This window comes from Hyla sarda, chromosome 1 (assembly GCF_029499605.1).
Source record: "Hyla sarda isolate aHylSar1 chromosome 1, aHylSar1.hap1, whole genome shotgun sequence".
Taxonomy (NCBI): Eukaryota; Metazoa; Chordata; class Amphibia; order Anura; family Hylidae; genus Hyla; species Hyla sarda.
In genome coordinates this window covers 193,642,675-193,662,864 of record NC_079189.1, presented here as the reverse complement: position 1 = coordinate 193,662,864, position 20,190 = coordinate 193,642,675, and the positions used below count along the sequence as shown (strand labels likewise).

The window sequence follows — 20,190 nt, the reverse complement described above, 5'->3', positions numbered from 1 at the left end:
TTGAATGCTTGCAAGAGGATCGGCTGCAGTAAACGTGCTGGTGAATCTGCTGATAGATTATTACTATTTAATTAAATCCTTGTACTATTTTAATAATCTACAGGGCTACAGGCATTTTAGAGTTTCATATCAAATACAGACTACGGGATACTGTTAAAATCAAATACAGACTGTTTCATATCCTTACAACCGCAACAAGTTGTACAGTAAATTTACTGTACAGTACAGTGTACAGTTGTACAGTAAATCAAATTTGATGGCCACTGTATGGATTAAAATAAATAGAAAGTCTTTTCACTCATGAACTTTTTTTTTTTTTTTGTACTACAACATATCTCTAATACACATCCATTATTTTTTTTATTAAAATATTGTATTTTATATTTGGAAACCGGCCACTAGGGGTCTCCCTCCTAGTGGCTGTCTGCAGCCTGCCGTGATGTCACAACTTAAAGGGGTTATCCACCATAAGGTGATTTTAGTACGTACCTCGCAGACAGTAATGGACATGCTTAGGAAGGATCTGCGCTTGTCTTGGGGCTAAATGTTGTGTGATGACCATAATACTGTGGCAAGCTTTTTGTGAACTGGTATTTCCTGCTTTAGTTTTCTTTTTTTGACTACAAATCCCATAATTCCATTTTCCTCCCTCCCACACATCTGCCATCCCACCCATTGAAACATAAATAAGCTGCATCCATTCAAAAGACCTGTGGTTTTCAATCGGGGTGCCTACAGTTGTTGCATTAGTTGCAGATTGATCTCTCTCCCACCAAGCGATCGCTCCACCCATTGAAGCAGACAAGCTCCCTGTCATCAGCTGACTAGTGAGTCATGTCTCGGCCGCATTGCAACCTGGGAAAAATCTGAGACGACAGTCATTTTGTGTGCTGTTAAAAATAAATACTGGGGTGAAAATCACAGAAGAATTGTGAGAAAACCGTCACACACAGGTACAGACACTATATTATGAACTACACTAACTTTACAGCCCCTGTAGCATAGTCAAATAAAGAAAAATTCCTGGAATACCCCTTTAATTCGGACCGATGCCAGCCAGGCATTCGGTCCTAATTCGGTCAGCCTGCACTCGCTCCCTGCCTGTCAATCAAACAGGCGGGAGCGAGCACTGTGAATGCCTGTGCTGAGCTCATTGGCTGCCTGGCCTTGCAGATGCCTGCAACCGTTGGCTGCCCTCCCCCGGCATGTACTGTCTGGAGGCAGCGCGGCACTGAATCTCAGTGCTGCGCTTATGCTCCAGGACTTTACGTGTCCTGTACGCGTAAGTCATGTCTTATTTCACTTACCCGTACTTCGTTTCGTCCCGGTTCTCGGCGTGAGCACGGCAGGTGGGCAATGCTCCTATACTCCTCCTCCCTGGATAACACTACACTGCTAAACAGGGAGGAGGAGACCCCGGAGCAGCCTGCCGTGCTATTGGCTGCTCATCTGTGTGCGCTCCCGACGGGAGCACAGCATAGATGAGCTATGGGCGGAAGTCTGCCCCCCTACCAGGCATCAGTGACGTTGCACCTGCTGGGGAAGTCTGCCTGGTAAGTGAGCACACTACCAGGCAGACAAAAATATATTTCTAAGGGGGTAAAAACATTTATTTTTTATTTTTTATAAAGTATTTAACCATTTTAATATTATAATACAACAATCCAACAACATTTCATAAGGGTCAAGTGCCAGCCCCCCCCCCCCCCAAATATGTAGGATAACATTCAAGTCCATCAGGTCTTATTGAAAACAAGAAAGGGAATAGCCCCCGACCCCCCAAGAGCAACATATAACACCAACACAAGACAAAACAACCATCCACCCATTCACACATCCGGAGCACCCCCCTCTCACTGACCCAGGAAGTATCCAGCTCACCTAATTAGGAGAAGCAACTCTTTCCTGAGGTACCACAGATTCATCAATGAGCAGCCAGGGCATCCATATTTTATCATATTTCTTGGGACATTTACGGCTGATGTATAACAGTCTATACATGCGGATATATCTGTTGACCAGGCTAAACCATCTTGTTAAGGGGGGAGAGGAAGTGTCCTTCCAAGCCATTATCAAAACTTTCCTAGCGCAAAATAGCAAAAAATCTGATTAGCAAGCGTCTATGAGAGCCCGCAGCCAGATCATTTATTACTCCCAGAAGGCACACTTCTGGGGAAAAAATAAACGGGAACTCCAAGTGATCTGCCAGAAACCTCATCACTGCTCTCCAAAAAGTTTCAGCACATGAACAACTCCACATAGCATGCAATAGGGTACCCACCTCATCCTGACATCTAAAGCACACATTGGACGCAGAGACCGCAATGCGACACAACTTAACTGGAGTATAATATAAGCGTAGTATAAATTTCATCTGAATTAGGAGATCCCTGGCACTCACAACCGTAGGATAAGATTTGACCACCTCTCTCCATTGGTCCTCCGTCAGACCGGGAATGTCATCCACCCACTTGACATAGACTAACTCAAAGGGATCTGGGCCCACCGATTGCAAGAGAGCATATGATTGGGTCAAAGGCTTGGACAGGTCAGTGGTGCCCAAAAGCAACTCCACATCTGAAAAGGCTGGGGCCACATCAAGGGTGCCAAACTGTGTCAGCACTGCATGTCTCAATTGGAGGTACCGAAACTGGGCACCCCGAGGGAGACCATACCGGTCACTTAATTCCTGCAATGTAGGAAATGAGGGGAATTCCCCAAATAAGTGCATGACAAACTTGACCCCATGTTCGCTTCAGAATCCGGCTGTCTCCAACTCCTGTAGGTGGACCAAATTGGGATTCCCCCGCAAAGGTGCTCTGGGAGATACAACAGGTTGTGGAAAGCGCCCGGAGACCACCGACCAAACCGCAGCCACAGTCTTAATAGGAGTCAGTAACCAAGGAGGGGGAGAGTATCTATAAAGAGCATTAGAGTTTCATACGAACCCATAAGAGCTCCAGCCAGGGCAGTCTCTGCATTCGCCAGATCCAGGTCTATCCACCAGGCCGCATACACCATTTGAGATGCCAGAAAGTAATCATACATGTTTGGGCAAGCCAAACCCCCCCCCCCCTCAGCTTGGACGTCTGAAGCAAAGCCTGAGCCAGTCTTGGTGGTTTATCCTGCCAATAGAAGGACCTCAAAATACCACTCAGCCTCTTAAAAAACTTTTTGGGGGGGAACACAGGAGATAAATGAAAGAGATAAAGGAATTTGGGTAAATATATCATTTTAAAAATGTTGATTCTACCAGCCAAGGAGAGAGGCAGTGCATTCCAGCACTGTAACTTAGTCGTTACCATCTCTAACACCGGATTCAGGTTCAGCCGCATAAAATCCAAGACAGAAGGAGAGACCTCCACCCCCAGATACCTAAACTGAGTAACCAACCCCTGAGAAACCGTCTGGGGGGGGCCCAACTCTACCAGAGAGAGCCATCAATGAGGATTTCCCCCAATTTACTGTGAGACCCGAGAACGACCCGAAAGCATCTAACAGCGAACAAAGAGCTTCCAAGGATGCTCCAGCATCCGCCAAATAGACCAAAGTATCATCTGCATACATAGATACTTTTTCCACTATGGAACCCCTAGAAACCCCCTTAATATCATCTGAGCAACGGATGGCAGCGGCCAAGGGCTCCACTGCTAGGGAAAACAGAAAGGGAGATAGTGGACAGCCTTGTCTCGTCCCCCTGGCCAACATGAAGGGCTCGGAGACTTCCAAATTTGTGCCGACTGTCACCCTAGGTCTATCATACAGCAAACGTACCCATGCCTGGAACCTGCGGCCAAACCCCAATCTCCCAAAAACACCTCGCAAGTATAGCCACTCCACTGAATCAAAGGCCTTATATATATCTAAGCTAACCACATAGCCCTTGAATCCATCACTGTCCGCCTCCGCTATATTTAAGAATAGGTGCTGCACATTAATATCTGTTGCCCTCCCTGGCATAAAGCCCGTCTGGTCAGGGTGAACGACAGTAGCTATCACCTTACATAATCTATTAGCCAACATCTTGGCCAGCAGTTTAATGTCAACATTTAGGAGGGAAATAGGTCTTTAGGAGTCTGGTAGAGTTGGGTCCTTGCCCGGCTTAGGGAGCACAACTATCAGAGCCTCTCTCATGGAATCAGGGAGGGATCCATTCTCCAAAGCCACATTGTAAAGATTTTTTTAGGATAGGTATCAGCTTCTCTTCATTCACCCTGTACCAATCCCCAATCAGACCATCTGCTCCCGGAGTTTTCCCCAACTGCAAGGATGAGATAGCTACTGAAATTTCTTCATCAGAGAACGGGGCATCAAGCTCCATTGCCTGACTGGCAGTCAGAGTCTTAAGGGAAAGCCCCTGCAGAAAGGACACTAGTCCCTCCGGCACGGACAACTGCCGAGTGGAGTACAGATCTCTATAAAAGTCATAAAAAACGTTATTAATATCCCCAGGATCAGTAAGTAAGACCCCTATCTGTTCCCAAAATACAGGGTATGGCAGCTGCTGACCTATGCTCCCTAGCCATATATGCCAGTAATCTGCCATTCTTATCTCCAAACTCAAAAATTGCAGCTTCCCTATCTATTGCCCTCTTCTGAATTCTTTCCTTCTGTAACATTAGAAGGGTCCTCTGGGCCACCAGCCACTTCCTTTCTGCCTCAGGTGTAGGAGCTCTCACCACCTCCGCCTCCAAAACTCCAATTTCATCCTGTAGTGCCCTCTCCCTGGCTGAGTAGATTTGACTCTGCCTGGCCACACCTGCCACAAACGCTCCCCTTACATGGGCCTTGTAGGCAACCCACTGAATTAGTTTATTCGGATGAGCTCCATTATGTTCCCAGAAACAGGAATGGGCATCTAGCAGGGAGGCCGTCACAGACTCCTCCTTCAGCCAACCGGGGTGCATTCGCCAAATTTTAGAAGAGTGATGAGGGCCCAATCTCAAGGACACCAAGAGCGCTGAGTGGTCAGAAATCCCCCTAGTGGTATAACAAACGTCACTCGCCAATGGAAGGAGATCGGACAAGGCATATACCAAGTCGATTCTAGAAAACGATTTATGACCCGTTGAGTAGTAGGAGAAAACGGTATCAGACGGATGCTTCCAATGCCAAACCTCAGTCAGTGACAGTGCTGCACTCCATGAATTTAGATGAGAGGAACCAGAGTCAGACGAGCCCGTTCGATCCGCACCTGGATCTGGGACTGCATTGAAGTCTCCTATAATCCTAACAGGAAGAGAGGGAAATGTAAGCAGCCTAGAGGTGATGCAATTCAAAACCTCCACCTGAAAGGGAGGAGGAACATATAGACACCAAAATAAAACTAAAAGCTCGGAAAGAACACTGTAGTATCACATACCTCCCAAAGTGGTCACACGCAACCTGGTCAACTATGAGGGGTAGAGATTTGGAAACTAAGATTGATACTCCCCTAGCCGAAGAGGAGTATGAAGAGTGATACCCCTGCGCTATCCAGGCTCTCTTTAGGGCCGGGATCTTCTGACCAGTCAGGTGGGTTTCTTGTAAGCAAATTAGATTAGAGGCCTGTTTTTTAAGGAAGTACAGGCATAAAGCCTGCTTAAACTTAGAGTTCAAACCCTCACATTCCAGCTTGCCACTTTAAGGGACCCCATGGATGACCAAGAAAAGCAAACAGCAGCGGCTCACATATAACATTCATAGGCTCAAGTAAAATACAATATTTAACTCCCCTAGGTCCAAGCACCCCCTCCTCCAAGGGCACTCCAGGGACAGACGGGAACCATACCACAACGGACAAGACAGACGAGACAAACAGCCACTTAGACACATACACATGAAACAAGCAAAACAAATGCAAAGAACAAAATGAACCCCAACAATCCCTGTCTAACACTAAAACCTGTGCAGACCTATACCCTAAACACTACCAGTGGGAAGTAGCAAAATGTCGAGTGCTTACTCCAACCCGCACCCTCCCCCCAACCCAGCCCTAATTATCTAACTAAGGGCCCGACTCACTAAACCCTCTAACTATAAATAAACAGCAGGTATAGTCAATGTAGGAAAACCTTCCTTAATGCTAGTCTAGAGCCTATACTCCCTAGCCACTATTAACTATCTGATCACGGAAATGAGTAGAAGGTCCAGCAGGCAATTCAGTCTGGCGGCGCCTCCGGGACCACTGCAGGAGCAGCATCCACCCACTGCAACGCTTCGGCCGGAGATGCAAAGAACTTTGTAGACTGTCCATCTACCACTCGGAGCCTGGCTGGGAACAGCATAGCATATCTATATCCTTTAGTACGCAGGTGGAGGCGAACTTCAGTGAATTTCTCTCTCGTTTTCCGTCTGGGTAGAAGGCCACTCTAGAGTCTTCATAATGCACTTCCCCTTTAATGTGAACAGCCCGCAGAATGGCATCTCTGTCTCGGAAGTGCAGCAATTTTGCCAGGAAAGGTCTGGGAGGGGCTCCCGGCCACGGTGGTCTGGCCGGTACCCTATGTGCCCTTTCAACTGTGGAGTATGGGGAGAAAGTATCAGCTGGTAGGATCTCCCTCAGCCATGTTTCCAAGAAGGCCACCGTGTCAGAGCCCTCTGTTTTCTCGGGCAGACCCACCAGCCTAATATTATTGCGTCTGTCTATTCTCTAGATCATCGGCCTTGTCTTGCATATGTTTAATTTGACGCTGCATCGAGGTCATCTGGTCAGGTATAGGATGTAGTGTATCTTCCACAGCTGAGACCCTGTGCTCCACCTCCCCAGTGCGCTCCCTCAACTTCTGTGTCTCATGGCGAAGGATGAAAAACTCCTGCCTTAACTCATCAACCTTAGCCACCATCTTGGTCTGACATGAAGTAAAAGCTGCCAACAGTTGGTCAAACTTCTGATCAATGGAAGAAACTTGGCGTAAGACACTTGGGGGAGCAGTTTTCATCATGCCTAGGGCTGCCTGAAGCAAGAGACAGGGAATGTCCAGGCCCATCTTCCTCCATCAGCTCAGAGACTCTGGAAAAGCGACGGAGAGACTGCGCCGCATACGCAGATACTTTTGAAGCCACCGGGGTGGAAGCCCGAGAGTCTCTCCTGGAGTGGTCACTTGTTCTGGAGTGTCTCTCATCAGATGATGCTTCCTCCTCAGATGAATGCAGGGCAACTGTAGCAGCTTGCTTAGATTTCTGTCCCTTTCTTTTTTTATTGGAGCTACCCATAATTCCGTAGAGCAGAGACTAACAGAGCACTAAGCACCACTATGCACGAAAAGACAGTCACTGTCCGAGCAGAGGAGGAGTCCAGGCAGAACCCCCAGCAACAGATATAGTGTCAGCTAGCATGTCCCCAGAGTCTAGCAAGGAAGGGGTTAACACACAGAGCTTAGGCTGCAATCACTCATCCCAGAAAGCAAGAATGTCCAGCCAGGTATATCAGAGCCAGCAGACTCCAGCAAGTAACTCAGTCTCAGGGGTTAAAACTCTGTTCACCAGCAGTCTTGCACTTATCAAGGCAGTAAGGGGGGGGGGGGGGGGAGGGGCTTGTTAAGTTATCACTGCAGACAGCCACCCCAGACAGTCTCCCACATAAATCAGAGATCTCCACTCGCAGAGTCCAGCAGAATTGAGTGAAGAGATATGAGGCACAAAGTCACTTAGTTCAAGAGGGATCTGGCACAGTCCTGTCCCCGTCTCTGCTGCTGCCCTGGCCCGTGTTGTCCTCTCTGGCCTTAGTTTCCGGGCGCGGGAGTCACTATGACAACTTGTGACCAAGTCGATTCTAGACCGCAATGGAGGCCCGTCTCTCAGCCTGCCCCCCCCCCCCTGCAGACAGGGAAAAGCACAGCCCCGACCTTCCGTGCAGACTTCAGCCACCTCCGTGCCCCCACCAGTCTCCGAAGCTCCCGGCAGCCCTCCTCCGACACCCCTGGCTGCGCAGCTGAACTCTGGCACTCCAGATGCCACACGTCACTCCACTCCCACGCCCGCTCCAAGGGCACCAGACTGTGCAGGGTCGTCTCTACTTCCTCCGGGGACTTTACAGGATAATCAGAAAGGATAAATTCAGCTGGGTCAGCAGGAGCACTAAAATGTGCGACCGCTCAGCTCGCCATGCAACCACTCCCCGTAAAAACATTTTTAAAGGAAGGAATGGGATTAGGGATTGATGGGCAATAGACAGGGACAGAAACATTTTGTTGCATGGTGGGAGCTACACTTTAAATGGACAAACATTCCTGTGTAGAAAATTCTATTTTAATACTTAACTTCCTGAAAGAACAGCAACAGTCTGAAAAGCTAGCACAGAATTGGAGATTTTCCTAGTCCATATGACGGAAAATATGGATTTTATGAAAGACAGGAGACAAACATTATACAATAATCTTTCTTTTACGGACTCAGCAGCAAAGTATCAATATGTACAGAGCAAAAAACTTTAGTGCAACCAAACATGACATTTGCTAGATACAGTATCCGATCAGAGTGTAGTCCCATAGATATAGTATGCTGTAACTATAGCTCCTACTCTTTCTTTGCAATAACAGTAGTAGATAAGGATATTTCATAACTGTAACTTGAGGATAACAGGAAGATACATCAGGATAGGTATCAAAGAACTTCTTTCGAAATAAATTTAAAATCTGAAGATAGTCCATTGGTTGATGAAGAACAGGCAATTGAAGAATAACCATTGGAAACTAAATGGAGATTTATATAAATAAACATACGTGATGTGTTCAATGGGAGGGATAATTTTCTTCTGTCTTTCATACAATCCCTATTCTCCGTCATTAGGACTAGGAAAATCTCCAATTTTATGACCAGACCGGAGACTTCACATTATGCAAGTTTAAAGCTTAAAGGGGTACTCTGCCCCTAGACATCTTATCCCCTATCCAAAGAATAGGGGATATGATTTCTGATCGCGGGAGTCCTGCTGCTGGGGACCCCCGGGATCTCGGCTGCGGCACCTCGATGACAGCCGCCACTCCCCCTCCCATAGACTTGTATTGAGGGGGACGGACCTTGATGTCACAAGGGGCCGTGACATCATGATGCTCCTGCCCCTGTATTGCCCGTCATTACGCACAGAGCAAGTTTGCTCTGTGCAGTAAGGACAGCGGGGAGCCGCAGCCGAGATCCCGGGGGGCCCCATCGGTGGGACCCCCGCGATCAGACATCTTATCCACTATCCTTTGTATAGGGGATAAGATGTCTAGGGGGGGGGGTAGGGGAGTACCCCTTTAATAATGACATCAAATAAAAATATATAATATCTAGTTGAGACATAGAAACATGAGGTTCAGGTCTAAAGTAGAAGGTCTTAAAAGTGGATTCAGAAGACCAATTGGCTGCTTTTGAGTAAATCGGCGAGAGAACCTCCAGATTGAACAAGTAGATACTGCACTCATAGTAGAATGAGCACCAAAAAACAGAAATGTCTATACCAGCAAGGGACATAGATTGTCTAACCCATCTGGCCAAAGTAGAAGAGGAGACTGGAAGGTGGGGTTTACAATAAGAAATAAGGAGTTGAGATAGAGATGAACGGTGAAGAGGTAAAGTTTTAGATTCATTAGATTTTAGGCATCTAACCACGCAGAGTTTAGGTTGTAGAGAAAATTTAGGATAAAAGATCTCGTGAATATTAGTCTTTGTCTATAAATAGTAAATACATCTTGAGGTGAGTATTGTCTGAGATATATCAAGAGCTTTGACTTCGGAGACCAGTTTGATAGAAATGAGACACAATAAAGAGGTAAGTTTGAAAGAGAAGAATTTCACAAGAGGAAGTTGTTTCAAAAGAATTAGTGGATGTTCGTTTCCGGAAGGATCGAGAAGATTGGAGAAAGATGGAATGATCTTCAGGGTATCGATTAACATTCTGAGAATTTGAGGAAACCAAGATTGGGCTGGCCAAAGAGGAGTGATCAGAACTAATGTCTATTCTTGAATGGAAGTTTGAGGAAGAACTCTGGGAATTAAAGTGTAAGGAGGAAACGCGTATAAAGTTTCTGAGGGCCAAATTTTAAGTAGAGCGTCTATACCCACAGCTTCTGGGTCGGGACACCAACTGAAAAAACAAGGAATCTGGCGATTGAGTCGAAATGCGAAAAGGTCCAGAGGACCCCCAAAGAGAATCGAGTAGATTGAAGACATGAGGGTCCAATCACTGAACTCTTTCAAATAACGAGAACGTTGAAGGGCCCTGTAATGTAATGGGGCTGGAAAGATTGCTTGAATTGAGACCGAAAGTAAACCTACAATTCTGCCAATTGATTGTAAGGGTATTAGATCTTTGTTCAAGAGAGATCTGATTTCTTTCCGAATCGTTTTCAGTTTCTTGGAAGAAAGACTTAAGGGCAGTCTGAGTGTTGCTTACAAAGCCTAAGAATTCCACTTCCTTGGTAGGAATCAAAACAGATTTCTCGTGATTGATCAGGAATCCGAGGTTGGTTAAAAGGGCGATCGTCCATTCCATATGGACATGAGCTAGAGAGAGATTGAGCAATGATTAGAATGTTGTCTAGATAAATTATTAGACAAACACCCCTGGATCGGAGAGTGGCCACCACTGGTTTCAAAAGTTTTGTTATACACCATGGTGCCGACGATAGGCCGAAAGGGAGGCAAGTGAATTGCCATTTTTGATTGTTTCAGATGAATTGAAGAGAAGTTTGAGAGCATGGATGGATAGGAACCATAACATAAGCATCCTTGATCGATTTTTACCAACCAATCTCCTTGTAACAAATCTCGAAGGAGATGGATTCCTTCCATCTTGAAATGTTGAAATCGAACCTAATTGTTCAACAGTTTATAACTGGATAGTAGCCACTGTCTTTCTTTTTTACCAGGAAAAGATTGCTAATAAAACCTGGAGAATGAAGAGGGACAGGAATGATTGCATTTTTTTGAATGGAGGTCCAGAATCTCAGATTCTATCAAAGCTTGGTTCTCCATAGAAAAATGGATTGAAGGTGAAATTGAGTCGGAATGGTGAGAAATTCGATTTGAAAACCTGATACAGTGTGTAGGATCCAGTGGTCGGAAGAGATCATATTCCAATTTTGGAAAAAATGAATGAGTCTTCTGCCCACAGGAAGATGGGAAGAAAATGGAGGTAATGTTACCTGGTGCAGGTCTGGATCTGGATGAAGTAGAGGATCTTCTTTGCCCTCTGGTCCTCCAGGGGTGTCTCGTATAGCGGAAGAATGGAAGTGCTTGTGTGTATAAGGGGCTGAGTAAGAGGTTCTTTCCTGGTTAAAGGAGCCTCTATTTTGGGTTCTATACTGGGAGGAGTGGCTGGCAAAATGACCCCTTCTTCTACCAGCCCTTCCAAAAATCTTTTATTTGAAAAAACTTTCTTGAGAGATGACAGGGCTTTGTCCAGTGAGGAAAAAAACACCAACATATTTAGCCTTTTTCTTAAATTGCCTGATCTCCAAATAATAGACCCTCGGTATAGGTGGATGGGTCAGAGATGGCTAGATGTGTCAATTGTGGGTTTAATTTTAAAAGTACCGAACGGCGTTGTTTGGGGCAGAGGGCAGCATTTGTGTTGCCAAAAAAAGCATATAGCCCTTTGGGCCCAGCCTCTAAGAGTAGGGATATCAATAGGATCGCCAAAAATAATGGATTCCTCAGTCATATCGAGAATATAGTTAATGGTCCTAATAAATCCAAGAATTTATCTTGGCAAGCCTTTGGGGGCGTGGCTTGGAGCGGCATGTGAGGAGACGTACTGTGCCTGAGCTCCGTGCTTAATCCTATTGTGATCCTGGACTTTGGCAACATTTGGCAGATTTTACTTACCCCAGTCAGCGGGGGATATACTCAGGAGGGTCAGCAGCCGAGATGCCCGGGCGGAGGAGGAATAAGAAGTCGCAGGGGGGCGATAAAGGCGCCATCTTGCCCCGAGATATACAGCGTGGAGGAGCGCCTGCCAGGAGGTGAGAGACCCGGGAGCTGCATGGAGTGAGGAGGAGGTGGATGGAACTGACTGGCTGCCCATAATCCCCTCTAGTAAGGAGATACAGGACCCCGTGCCACCGGTCAGCAAGCCTGTGCAAGTTGAATCAGGGGGTCAGTGTACAGTTAACCCCTGGCAGACTGGGATGGAGGGCATGCACTCGGCAGTCCTCTACAAGGCAGCTTTCTGATGCTATAAGTGATGCTGCACACTCCTCTAAACTGCACTGTACTAGGGCCCCACCTGCAACCCCCTCAGAGGTACCAATGACAATTAACCCCTCCAATGCTGCATTGCACAATGATGCTGTGGGACTTGCTAATCCTCCATCTGATCCTACAGAGCCCACATTGAAAGATGTCCTTTTAGCCGGATCCAAGGGCAACGTTGATGTTAATCTTGGCAAGCCTTTATGGACCTGTTGATACCCTTTTTTGGGTTGGATCCAAATTTTTGTAAATATCTGACAAGGATAGGTTCCAAGTCAGGGGTTAGAGCAGCGTTAGACAGCAATGAAGGCCGAGGGTATTCTGCCCGTAGCTTATTACGAGCAGCTTTGTCAAAACCTTTTTTAACCCAGGATGTAAGGTATTGGGCAACCTGTGAGTTGGGGACCCACTTCCCTGACCTGGGGTGCTTAATGTGTGACGGGTCAAAGAATGGTTTTCCCATGCTATCCAAAATGTCTGGCCCAATAGGTTCAGAAGTGTCATCATTATCACTGATACTTCCCTCAAAGTCCTCAGGACAGAAGGAGGGGTCATCTAAATCGGAATAATCCGAAGATATGGAAATATCGCCATCATATTCAACATAAGAGTCTGGTTTGCCACGTTTTGGAGGCTTTTTGAACCCGATTAGTATAGTCTTCCACACAGGTGGAGGGTTTGAAGTGCAACTTCATGGAAGCATGCCTTTAACAGTGTCTTGGCCATCAGGTTTAGATATAAATTTCCTCGGTTTGAGAGGCGTGTCCGTCATCAAGATGATGTCTCTTAGAAGTGGCTTTATGTTTTTGTATATGCACAGGGGAGTCATCAGCAGAAACAAATTTATCAGGGGAGACAGAAGGATTAACCTGTGTGGGCATCTGAGCTGAGGACTGTGTAATAGCCATAGTAACAGATTTGGCGATAGAATGATGCATTTCCGCCATAACTGTTATTACTGCGCAATGTACTGACCAGGAGGCGCTCTGTCTCCTGGTCAATACATTGCGCAGTAAAAACCGCGACTAGATCGACTAGATCTTGAATCTGATCTCCAGCTAATTCACCAGACTTAGGTAATTCTTGTTCAGCTGACATTGTTAGAATTAGAATATATAAGTATGTAAATATATGTATATAGATTATTTAACCCCTTAAGGACTCAGCCCCTTTGGCCTAAAGGACTCAGACAATTTTATTTTTACGTTTTTAGTTTTTTCCTCCTCGCCTTCAAAAAATCATAACTCTTTTATATTTTCATCCACAGACTAGTATGAGGTCTTGTTTTTTTGCGTGACCAATTGTCCGTTGTAATGCCATCACTCACTTTACCATAAAATGTATCCTATCCCGACCCGTAATATGTACCAGGTATTAAAATCTCTTGCCATATGGAAATTATGTGTGAACATACATTTCCCATTGATTTGCATGGGACTTTAAACAAAAACCCTGACCCTCACAAATAGGGGTAGTTAAGGGTTAAATTAACTATCCTATATTTTAAGTGGATATATAAGTAACATGTGGCCAAGTATTATCGAAATATCTCCAGCCGTTTGGAAGTTATGCAGTAACATGTATTTCCCATAGACTTGTATGGGACTTAAACAAAAACTCCGACCCTGGCAAATGGGCGTGGGTAAGGGTTAAATTACCTATCCTAGGTTTGTTGTTGACATAAGTAACATGTGTGCCAAGTTTCATGTTAATATCTTCAGCTGTTTGGAAGTTTTTGTGGAACACACACACACACACGTTGAGTTTTATATATATATATATATATATATATATATATATATATATATATATATATATATATATATATATTAGCTATATACTATATACTAGCTATATATATATATATATATATACTAGCTATATATATATATATATATACTAGCTATATATATATATATACTATATACTAGCTATATATATATATATACTATATACTAGCTATATATATATATATATATATATATATATATATATATATATATATATATATATATATATATATATATATATATATATATATATATAATATATATACTAGCTGAGTACCCGGCGTTGCCCGGTTTTCCTTCCTAATCCTTGTTGGGGAGGAAAATAAACAAAGGAGGTAGCTTTTGACTTCATATCCCATCCTCATATATTGTTGTCATGTCCCGTCCTCCTGTCCCGTCCTCCTGTCCCGTCCTCCTGTCCCGTCCTCCTGTCCCGTCCTCCTGTCCCGTCCTCCTGTCCCGTCCTCCTGTCCCGTCCTCCTGTCCCGTCCTCCTGTCCCGTCCTCCTGTCCCGTCCTCCAATCTCGAGCTCCTGTCCCGACCTCCTTTCTTGACCTCCTATCTCAACCCCCCATTCCGTCCTCCTATCCCGACCTCCTATCCCGACCTCCTATCCCGACCTCCTATCCCGACCTGTAATATGTGTACTAGGTATTGAAATATCTCCAGCCGTACGAAAGTTATGTGGGAACATACATTTCCCATTGATTTGCAAGGGACTTTAAGCAAAAACCCAGACCCTCACAAATGGGGGTAGTAAAGGGTTAAATTAACTATCCTATATTTTAAGTGGATATATAAGTAACACGTAACCAAGTATTATCGAAATATCTCCAGCCGTTTGGAAGTTATGCGGTAACATATATTTCCCATTGACTTGCATGGGACTTTAAACATAAGCCCCGCCCCTGGCAAATGGGGGTGAGTAAGGGTTAAATCACCTATCCTATGTTTGTTGTTGACATATAAGTAACGTGTGCCAAGTTTTATGTTAATATCTTTAGCCGTTTGAAAGTTTTTGTGGAACATACACACATACATACATACATACATACATACATACATACATACACACACGTTGAGTTTTATATATATATATATATATATATATATATATATATATATATATACATATACATATACATATACATATACATATACATATACACATACACATACACATACAAACAATGAAGTTCCAGCAGCACACCATGGACGGTGAAAACAATTGGTTTATTCACCCAGTGTTGCCCGATTGAAACCTTTCTCAAGCATAGCAAAAGTGATACAGACATAGTCTTATATACAGGTGTTGACAATCAATCAATTAGTGACCATGTGCATAAACATATAAATCATAATACAGCCTTAAAATTCTGATAAGTCTTATGCTGTATATGTTTATGCACACTGTCACGAATTGATTGATTTTCAACATTGTTAACACCTGTATATAAGACTATGTCTGTATCACTTTTGCTATGCCTGAGAAAGGTTTCAATCGTGCAACTGAAACGTCACAAGACACTGGGTGAATAAACCACATTTTTTCACCGTTCATGGTGTGCTGCTGGAACTTCTTTGTTTGGATATTATCATAGACTCATGACCAAAATCTGCTTCCACTTGCACCCAGCATTTCTTCTATTATTGGTTGTGCTGCTTCTTCCTTCTTTGCTGTGTGTATATATATCCCCCTCTGATGTGCAGGACAGTATGATTGAAATATTAGGGAAACCTGGTGGACTCTAACCAAACAATGAAGGCCTTCTCTAAAAAAAAATTGGAGAAAAACTCACTCTTATATATGGCACCACAAGAGCAGTGTAGTTCTGTTTGGATTTGTGTGCAGGCGGCCTAAAACTGAACAGGTCAAATTTTGTAGTTGTAGAGGTGTGGTGAGAGGCTTTTATTGGTGGATCCTGGGCTACTCAGTCCAACGCAGTTCCGTGATTGTCATGCCCTCTAATTAATTTCTAAATGTTTTTCTTTTTTTCTTTCTTTCTAGTTTCCTGTCTGTGATGGCTCCCATAACAAGCACAATGAGTTAACTGGAGACAACGTGGGACCACTTATTCTCAAAAAGAAAGAAGTATAACGAATGTTCTACAATTTTTTGGAATGAGTGACCTTTGTAGTAGTCTTAAATAATTTCAAGACTAGGCTCGTCCAGTGTCCATTTTGGAAGCTTGAAATTGATCCTTGATACATTATTTGAAGGACTGTATATGGGAAAATTGTTTGCCTTATACAAAACTGATACACCGTGCCTTGACTAAAAGGCACGAACCACAATTCTTGAGCAAATCTGCCTGTTCTTGGCAGCTGTAAAAAATGTAACAAAAAAAGTACATCATCCAAAAGGGCTAGTCTTTTTTTTTTTTTTTTTTTTTTTTTTCATACCTAACAGTCAGTGATTCCATTGGTGAGCTATAAGCTCAAACTGTCTCCCAATTTAACATTAGCCATATATGGGAAGAATAGTGAATAGGTGGCATCCAAGGCCATGCAGACATTAGGTGTGTGTATAAACAACCCCATGTGCCCACTGGTGTCACATTCTTGCCTTGTAACAAGAACAGGGATCTAGTTCTTATGTGGCTCAACACTGTATTGTTTGTTCTCTGTAGTGCTTTCTGCTTTTAGTTCAGCTCTAGGCTAGTCAAAAACTGTGGCCTATGGTACTTGCTGTAAAACTACAAGTATCAAAGCCAAGCCATTTAGGCAGGTAACAAGAACGTTTATAATGTGGACCATGATTTCTAGTGATCAGTTTTTAAAAAATGCACCCAATTTCCTTTATCATCTGTGTTTGTTATGAAATATAGAGGACATCCATTAACACTGGTGCAATGGACACTCCTTTTACCTACCTTATTGGAAATTTAGAAGTTGACTTGCCTGTCAGCATCACCTGGTTTACTTGGACCAGCTTTCATAAATTTGGTAAATTCTGCTAAATATGTTTTGTTACAGTGCATTTAATGTAGTTTTAGTATGTGTTTCTATTATGTAAATATAATTGTCATTTTTTTTTCTTCATTCTATAGCCTCAAAAAGTAATAATAAACTAAGCACCAGTACTGCATTTTGGGGGGGTTTTCAGCACTTTTATTAGTATGAATGCAAATGTATTTATGAGGCACCCATGAAAATGAAATTTGTACAGAATACTATATTTTTGGACTATAATACACATCCAGGTTTTAGACATCAGAAAATTGGAAAAAAAAAAATCCCTGGTGGTTTAAGGAAGTAGAGAGGTTAAAGGGGTACTCAGCTTGAAAACATCTTAGGGGATAAGATGTCTAATCGTGGGGGTCCTACCGCTGGAGACCCCCGCGATCTCCGGGCCGGCAGTGGCGGCATCCGGAACACTGAAGCTCGGAGCTTCAGTGTTCGTGACGTCACGCCCCCTCCATTCATATGCATGGGAGGGGGCGTGACGGCTTATACGTAGCCGTCACTCCTCCTCCCATAGACATGAATGGAGGGGGCATACCGGCTGTGTTTGCCAGTCATCGTGCACGCAACAGAGATCGTGGGGGTCTCCAGCGGCAAGACCCCCACGATTAGACATCTTCCCCATTCTTTGGATAGGGGATAAGAGGTTTTCCGGCAGACTACCCCTTTAAAGGCACAGATCACAGAACAGGGGATAGAATACATAAGCAGTTGTGCAGAAGTGCTTCCCTCTATTTACGCAAACAGAATTGGAACTTATATACCCCAGTAAGTGATGGGCAAAAATGTACACACTATTATTAAAATTGTTATGGGTGCAAACAGTAAGCGTTTCTAAGAGTGCTATGATAAATTTGTGTGTGTAATAGTGAGTGTGCATTTGCAGGTGAAAGGCTCCAGTCAGGCTTGATCCACAAATGTGGTGGTCTTTCAGAAGAATCTGCATAAACCAGAATCTTGGGAACCGTATGGCTTTTTGGGTCTTGATTAGAGATGACCCAACTTACAGTAAATTCGATTCGTCACAAACTTCTCGGCTCGGCAGTTGATGTCTTTTCCTGCGTAAATTAGTTCAGCCTTCAGGTGCTCCGGTGGGCTGGAAAAGGTGGATACATTCCTAGGAAAGAGTCTCCTAGGCCTGTATTCACCTTTTCCAGCCTACGGGAGCACCTGAAAGCTGAACTAATTTATGCAGGAAAAGCCCTCAACTGCCGAGCCGAGAAGTTCGTGACGAATCGAATTTACTGTAAGTTCGCTCATCTCTAGTCTTGATTGAATATACAGTATTTCATATATGTAAGTATAGTCCTTACATTTTTGTAAATATTTTATTATATCTTGTGTGACAACACTGCAGAAATGATACTTTGTTACAATGTCAAGTAGTGAGTGCACAGCCTGTATCACCGTGTTTAAAAAGAAACTGACAGCTCGTTCACCCGCACTTAAAGGGGTATTCCGGGCAAAAACATTTTATCCCCCATCCAAAGGATAGGGGATAAGATGTCTGATCATGGGGGGCCCGCTGCTGAGACCCAACCCCCCCCCCCCCCCCCCCCCCCGGAATTAATTGCCTGCCCTCTTCCAGAATATGCAAGCATCATCACTCTCGCATCCATCCACCCCTTCCTCATCCCGCAGGAAGGATTCTAAAAAAAAGATTAAAATAAAAAAAAATGAATGTTCTACATGAAGATTGGCCTAGGCTATAGGAATATTGCTAAAACTCTGAAACTGAGCTTCAGTATGGTGGGCAAGACCATTCAATAGTTTTACATAACAGGTTCAACTCACAACAGGCCTCTCCATGGTCGAGCAAATAAGTTAAGTGCACATGCTCCACGTCCTGTCCAGAGGTTGTCTTTGGGAAATAGACATATGAGTGCTGCCAGCATTGCTGCAGAGGTTGAAAGTGTGGGGGTCATTATCTCAGTGCCCAAATGGATTACTGGAATCATGTCCTGTGGTCCAATGAGACAAAGAAACGTCTTTGGTTCAGATTGTGTCAAACATGTGTGGCAGCAACCAGGTGAGGAGTACAAAGACAAGTGTTTTGCCTACAGTCAAGCATAGTGGTAGAAGTGTCATGATCTGGACCTGTAGGAGTGCTTCTGGTACTGGAGAGCTACAGTTCATGGGACCCATGAATGCCAACATGTTCTGTGATGTGATCCCCTCCCTTTGGAGACTGGGCCGCAAGGCAGTATTCCAACATGATAAAGACCCCAAGCACACCTCCAAGATGGCCACTGCCTTGCTAAAGAAGCTGAGGGTAAAGGTGATGGACTGGCCAAACATGTCACCAGACCTAAACCCTATTGAGCATCTGTTGAGCTTCCTCAAACGGAAGGTGAGGGAGTGCATGGTCACTAACATCCACCAGCTCTGTGTATTGTCATGGAGGTGTGGAAGAGGACCTCAGAGACAACCTGTAAAGCTTGGTGAATTTCATGCCCAAGAGGCTTTAAGGAGTAATCTCATGGAATAAAACTTATCCTGCAGATAGGGGGTATGTTTTATTCCATGAGATATTTCCTTTTTTTTTTTTTTTTTTTCAAGAATAATTTTTATTGGGTTTCATAATGCAAAGACAGCCGGGTACCCCCGGTGAGGGTCAAACAAAGAAAAAAAATGAAAACATAAACGAACAAACAGCATGATGCAGTAACATCTCAAATGCCATCCTGTGATAAAACATAGCCATAGAAAGTGCAAAGTCCGCAACCTGCGAAAAGACAAATAATATGCAAGGCATGGTGTACCCAGTAGGGCGCTAATGGAAGTTGAGTGCCAATGGGTCTAGGTCGATGCTGTAGAGCTCGACACGAGTCAGGGAGGGTAATAGAGAGGTCTGGGAGAGGGGGTAGAAACTGGATCGGGACGGTAGTAGGGGGGGTGGGGGCGGGAGGGAGGGGAGGAGGGGTTAGAGGAAAGGAGGGGGAAGGTTCGTTAGAGGAGAAGGGTCAAGTAGCGTGGAAATATCGGGAGGATATCCAAGAGGACCATTTAGTTTCAAACTGCTGGTAGGAGGAATTACCGAGTGAGATTATTTTTTCATAGGAGCATGTGAGATTGATGGCGGCTATTACATCTAATACTGTAGGGACTTTCGTGGACTTCCAATCTCGTACTAATACAGTCTTAGCTATGGCACACATAATGCAAAGGAGACCCCTAATTCTGGGTGGAAGCATAGCAATACCCATTAGAAGGAGCACCTGTTGAGGAGACCAGTTATCATAGTCAGGGATGACCTCAAGGAACAGGTCCCTACAAGCTA

At 44.3% G+C, this 20,190-nt stretch overlaps 1 protein-coding gene across 1 annotated transcript in view; it reads left to right on the top strand.

The window, feature by feature from the left end:
- CISD2 (CDGSH iron sulfur domain 2) overlaps positions 1-17,034 on the top strand; it is a 37,698-nt gene extending 20,664 nt beyond the window's left edge. The window contains exon 3 of the mRNA XM_056566408.1: positions 15,955-17,034. Within this exon, the coding sequence (XP_056422383.1) occupies positions 15,955-16,044 (90 nt within the window). The 3' untranslated portion in view covers positions 16,045-17,034. The remainder of the gene's footprint in view (positions 1-15,954) is intronic.
- Positions 17,035-20,190: the final 3,156 nt, after the last annotated feature.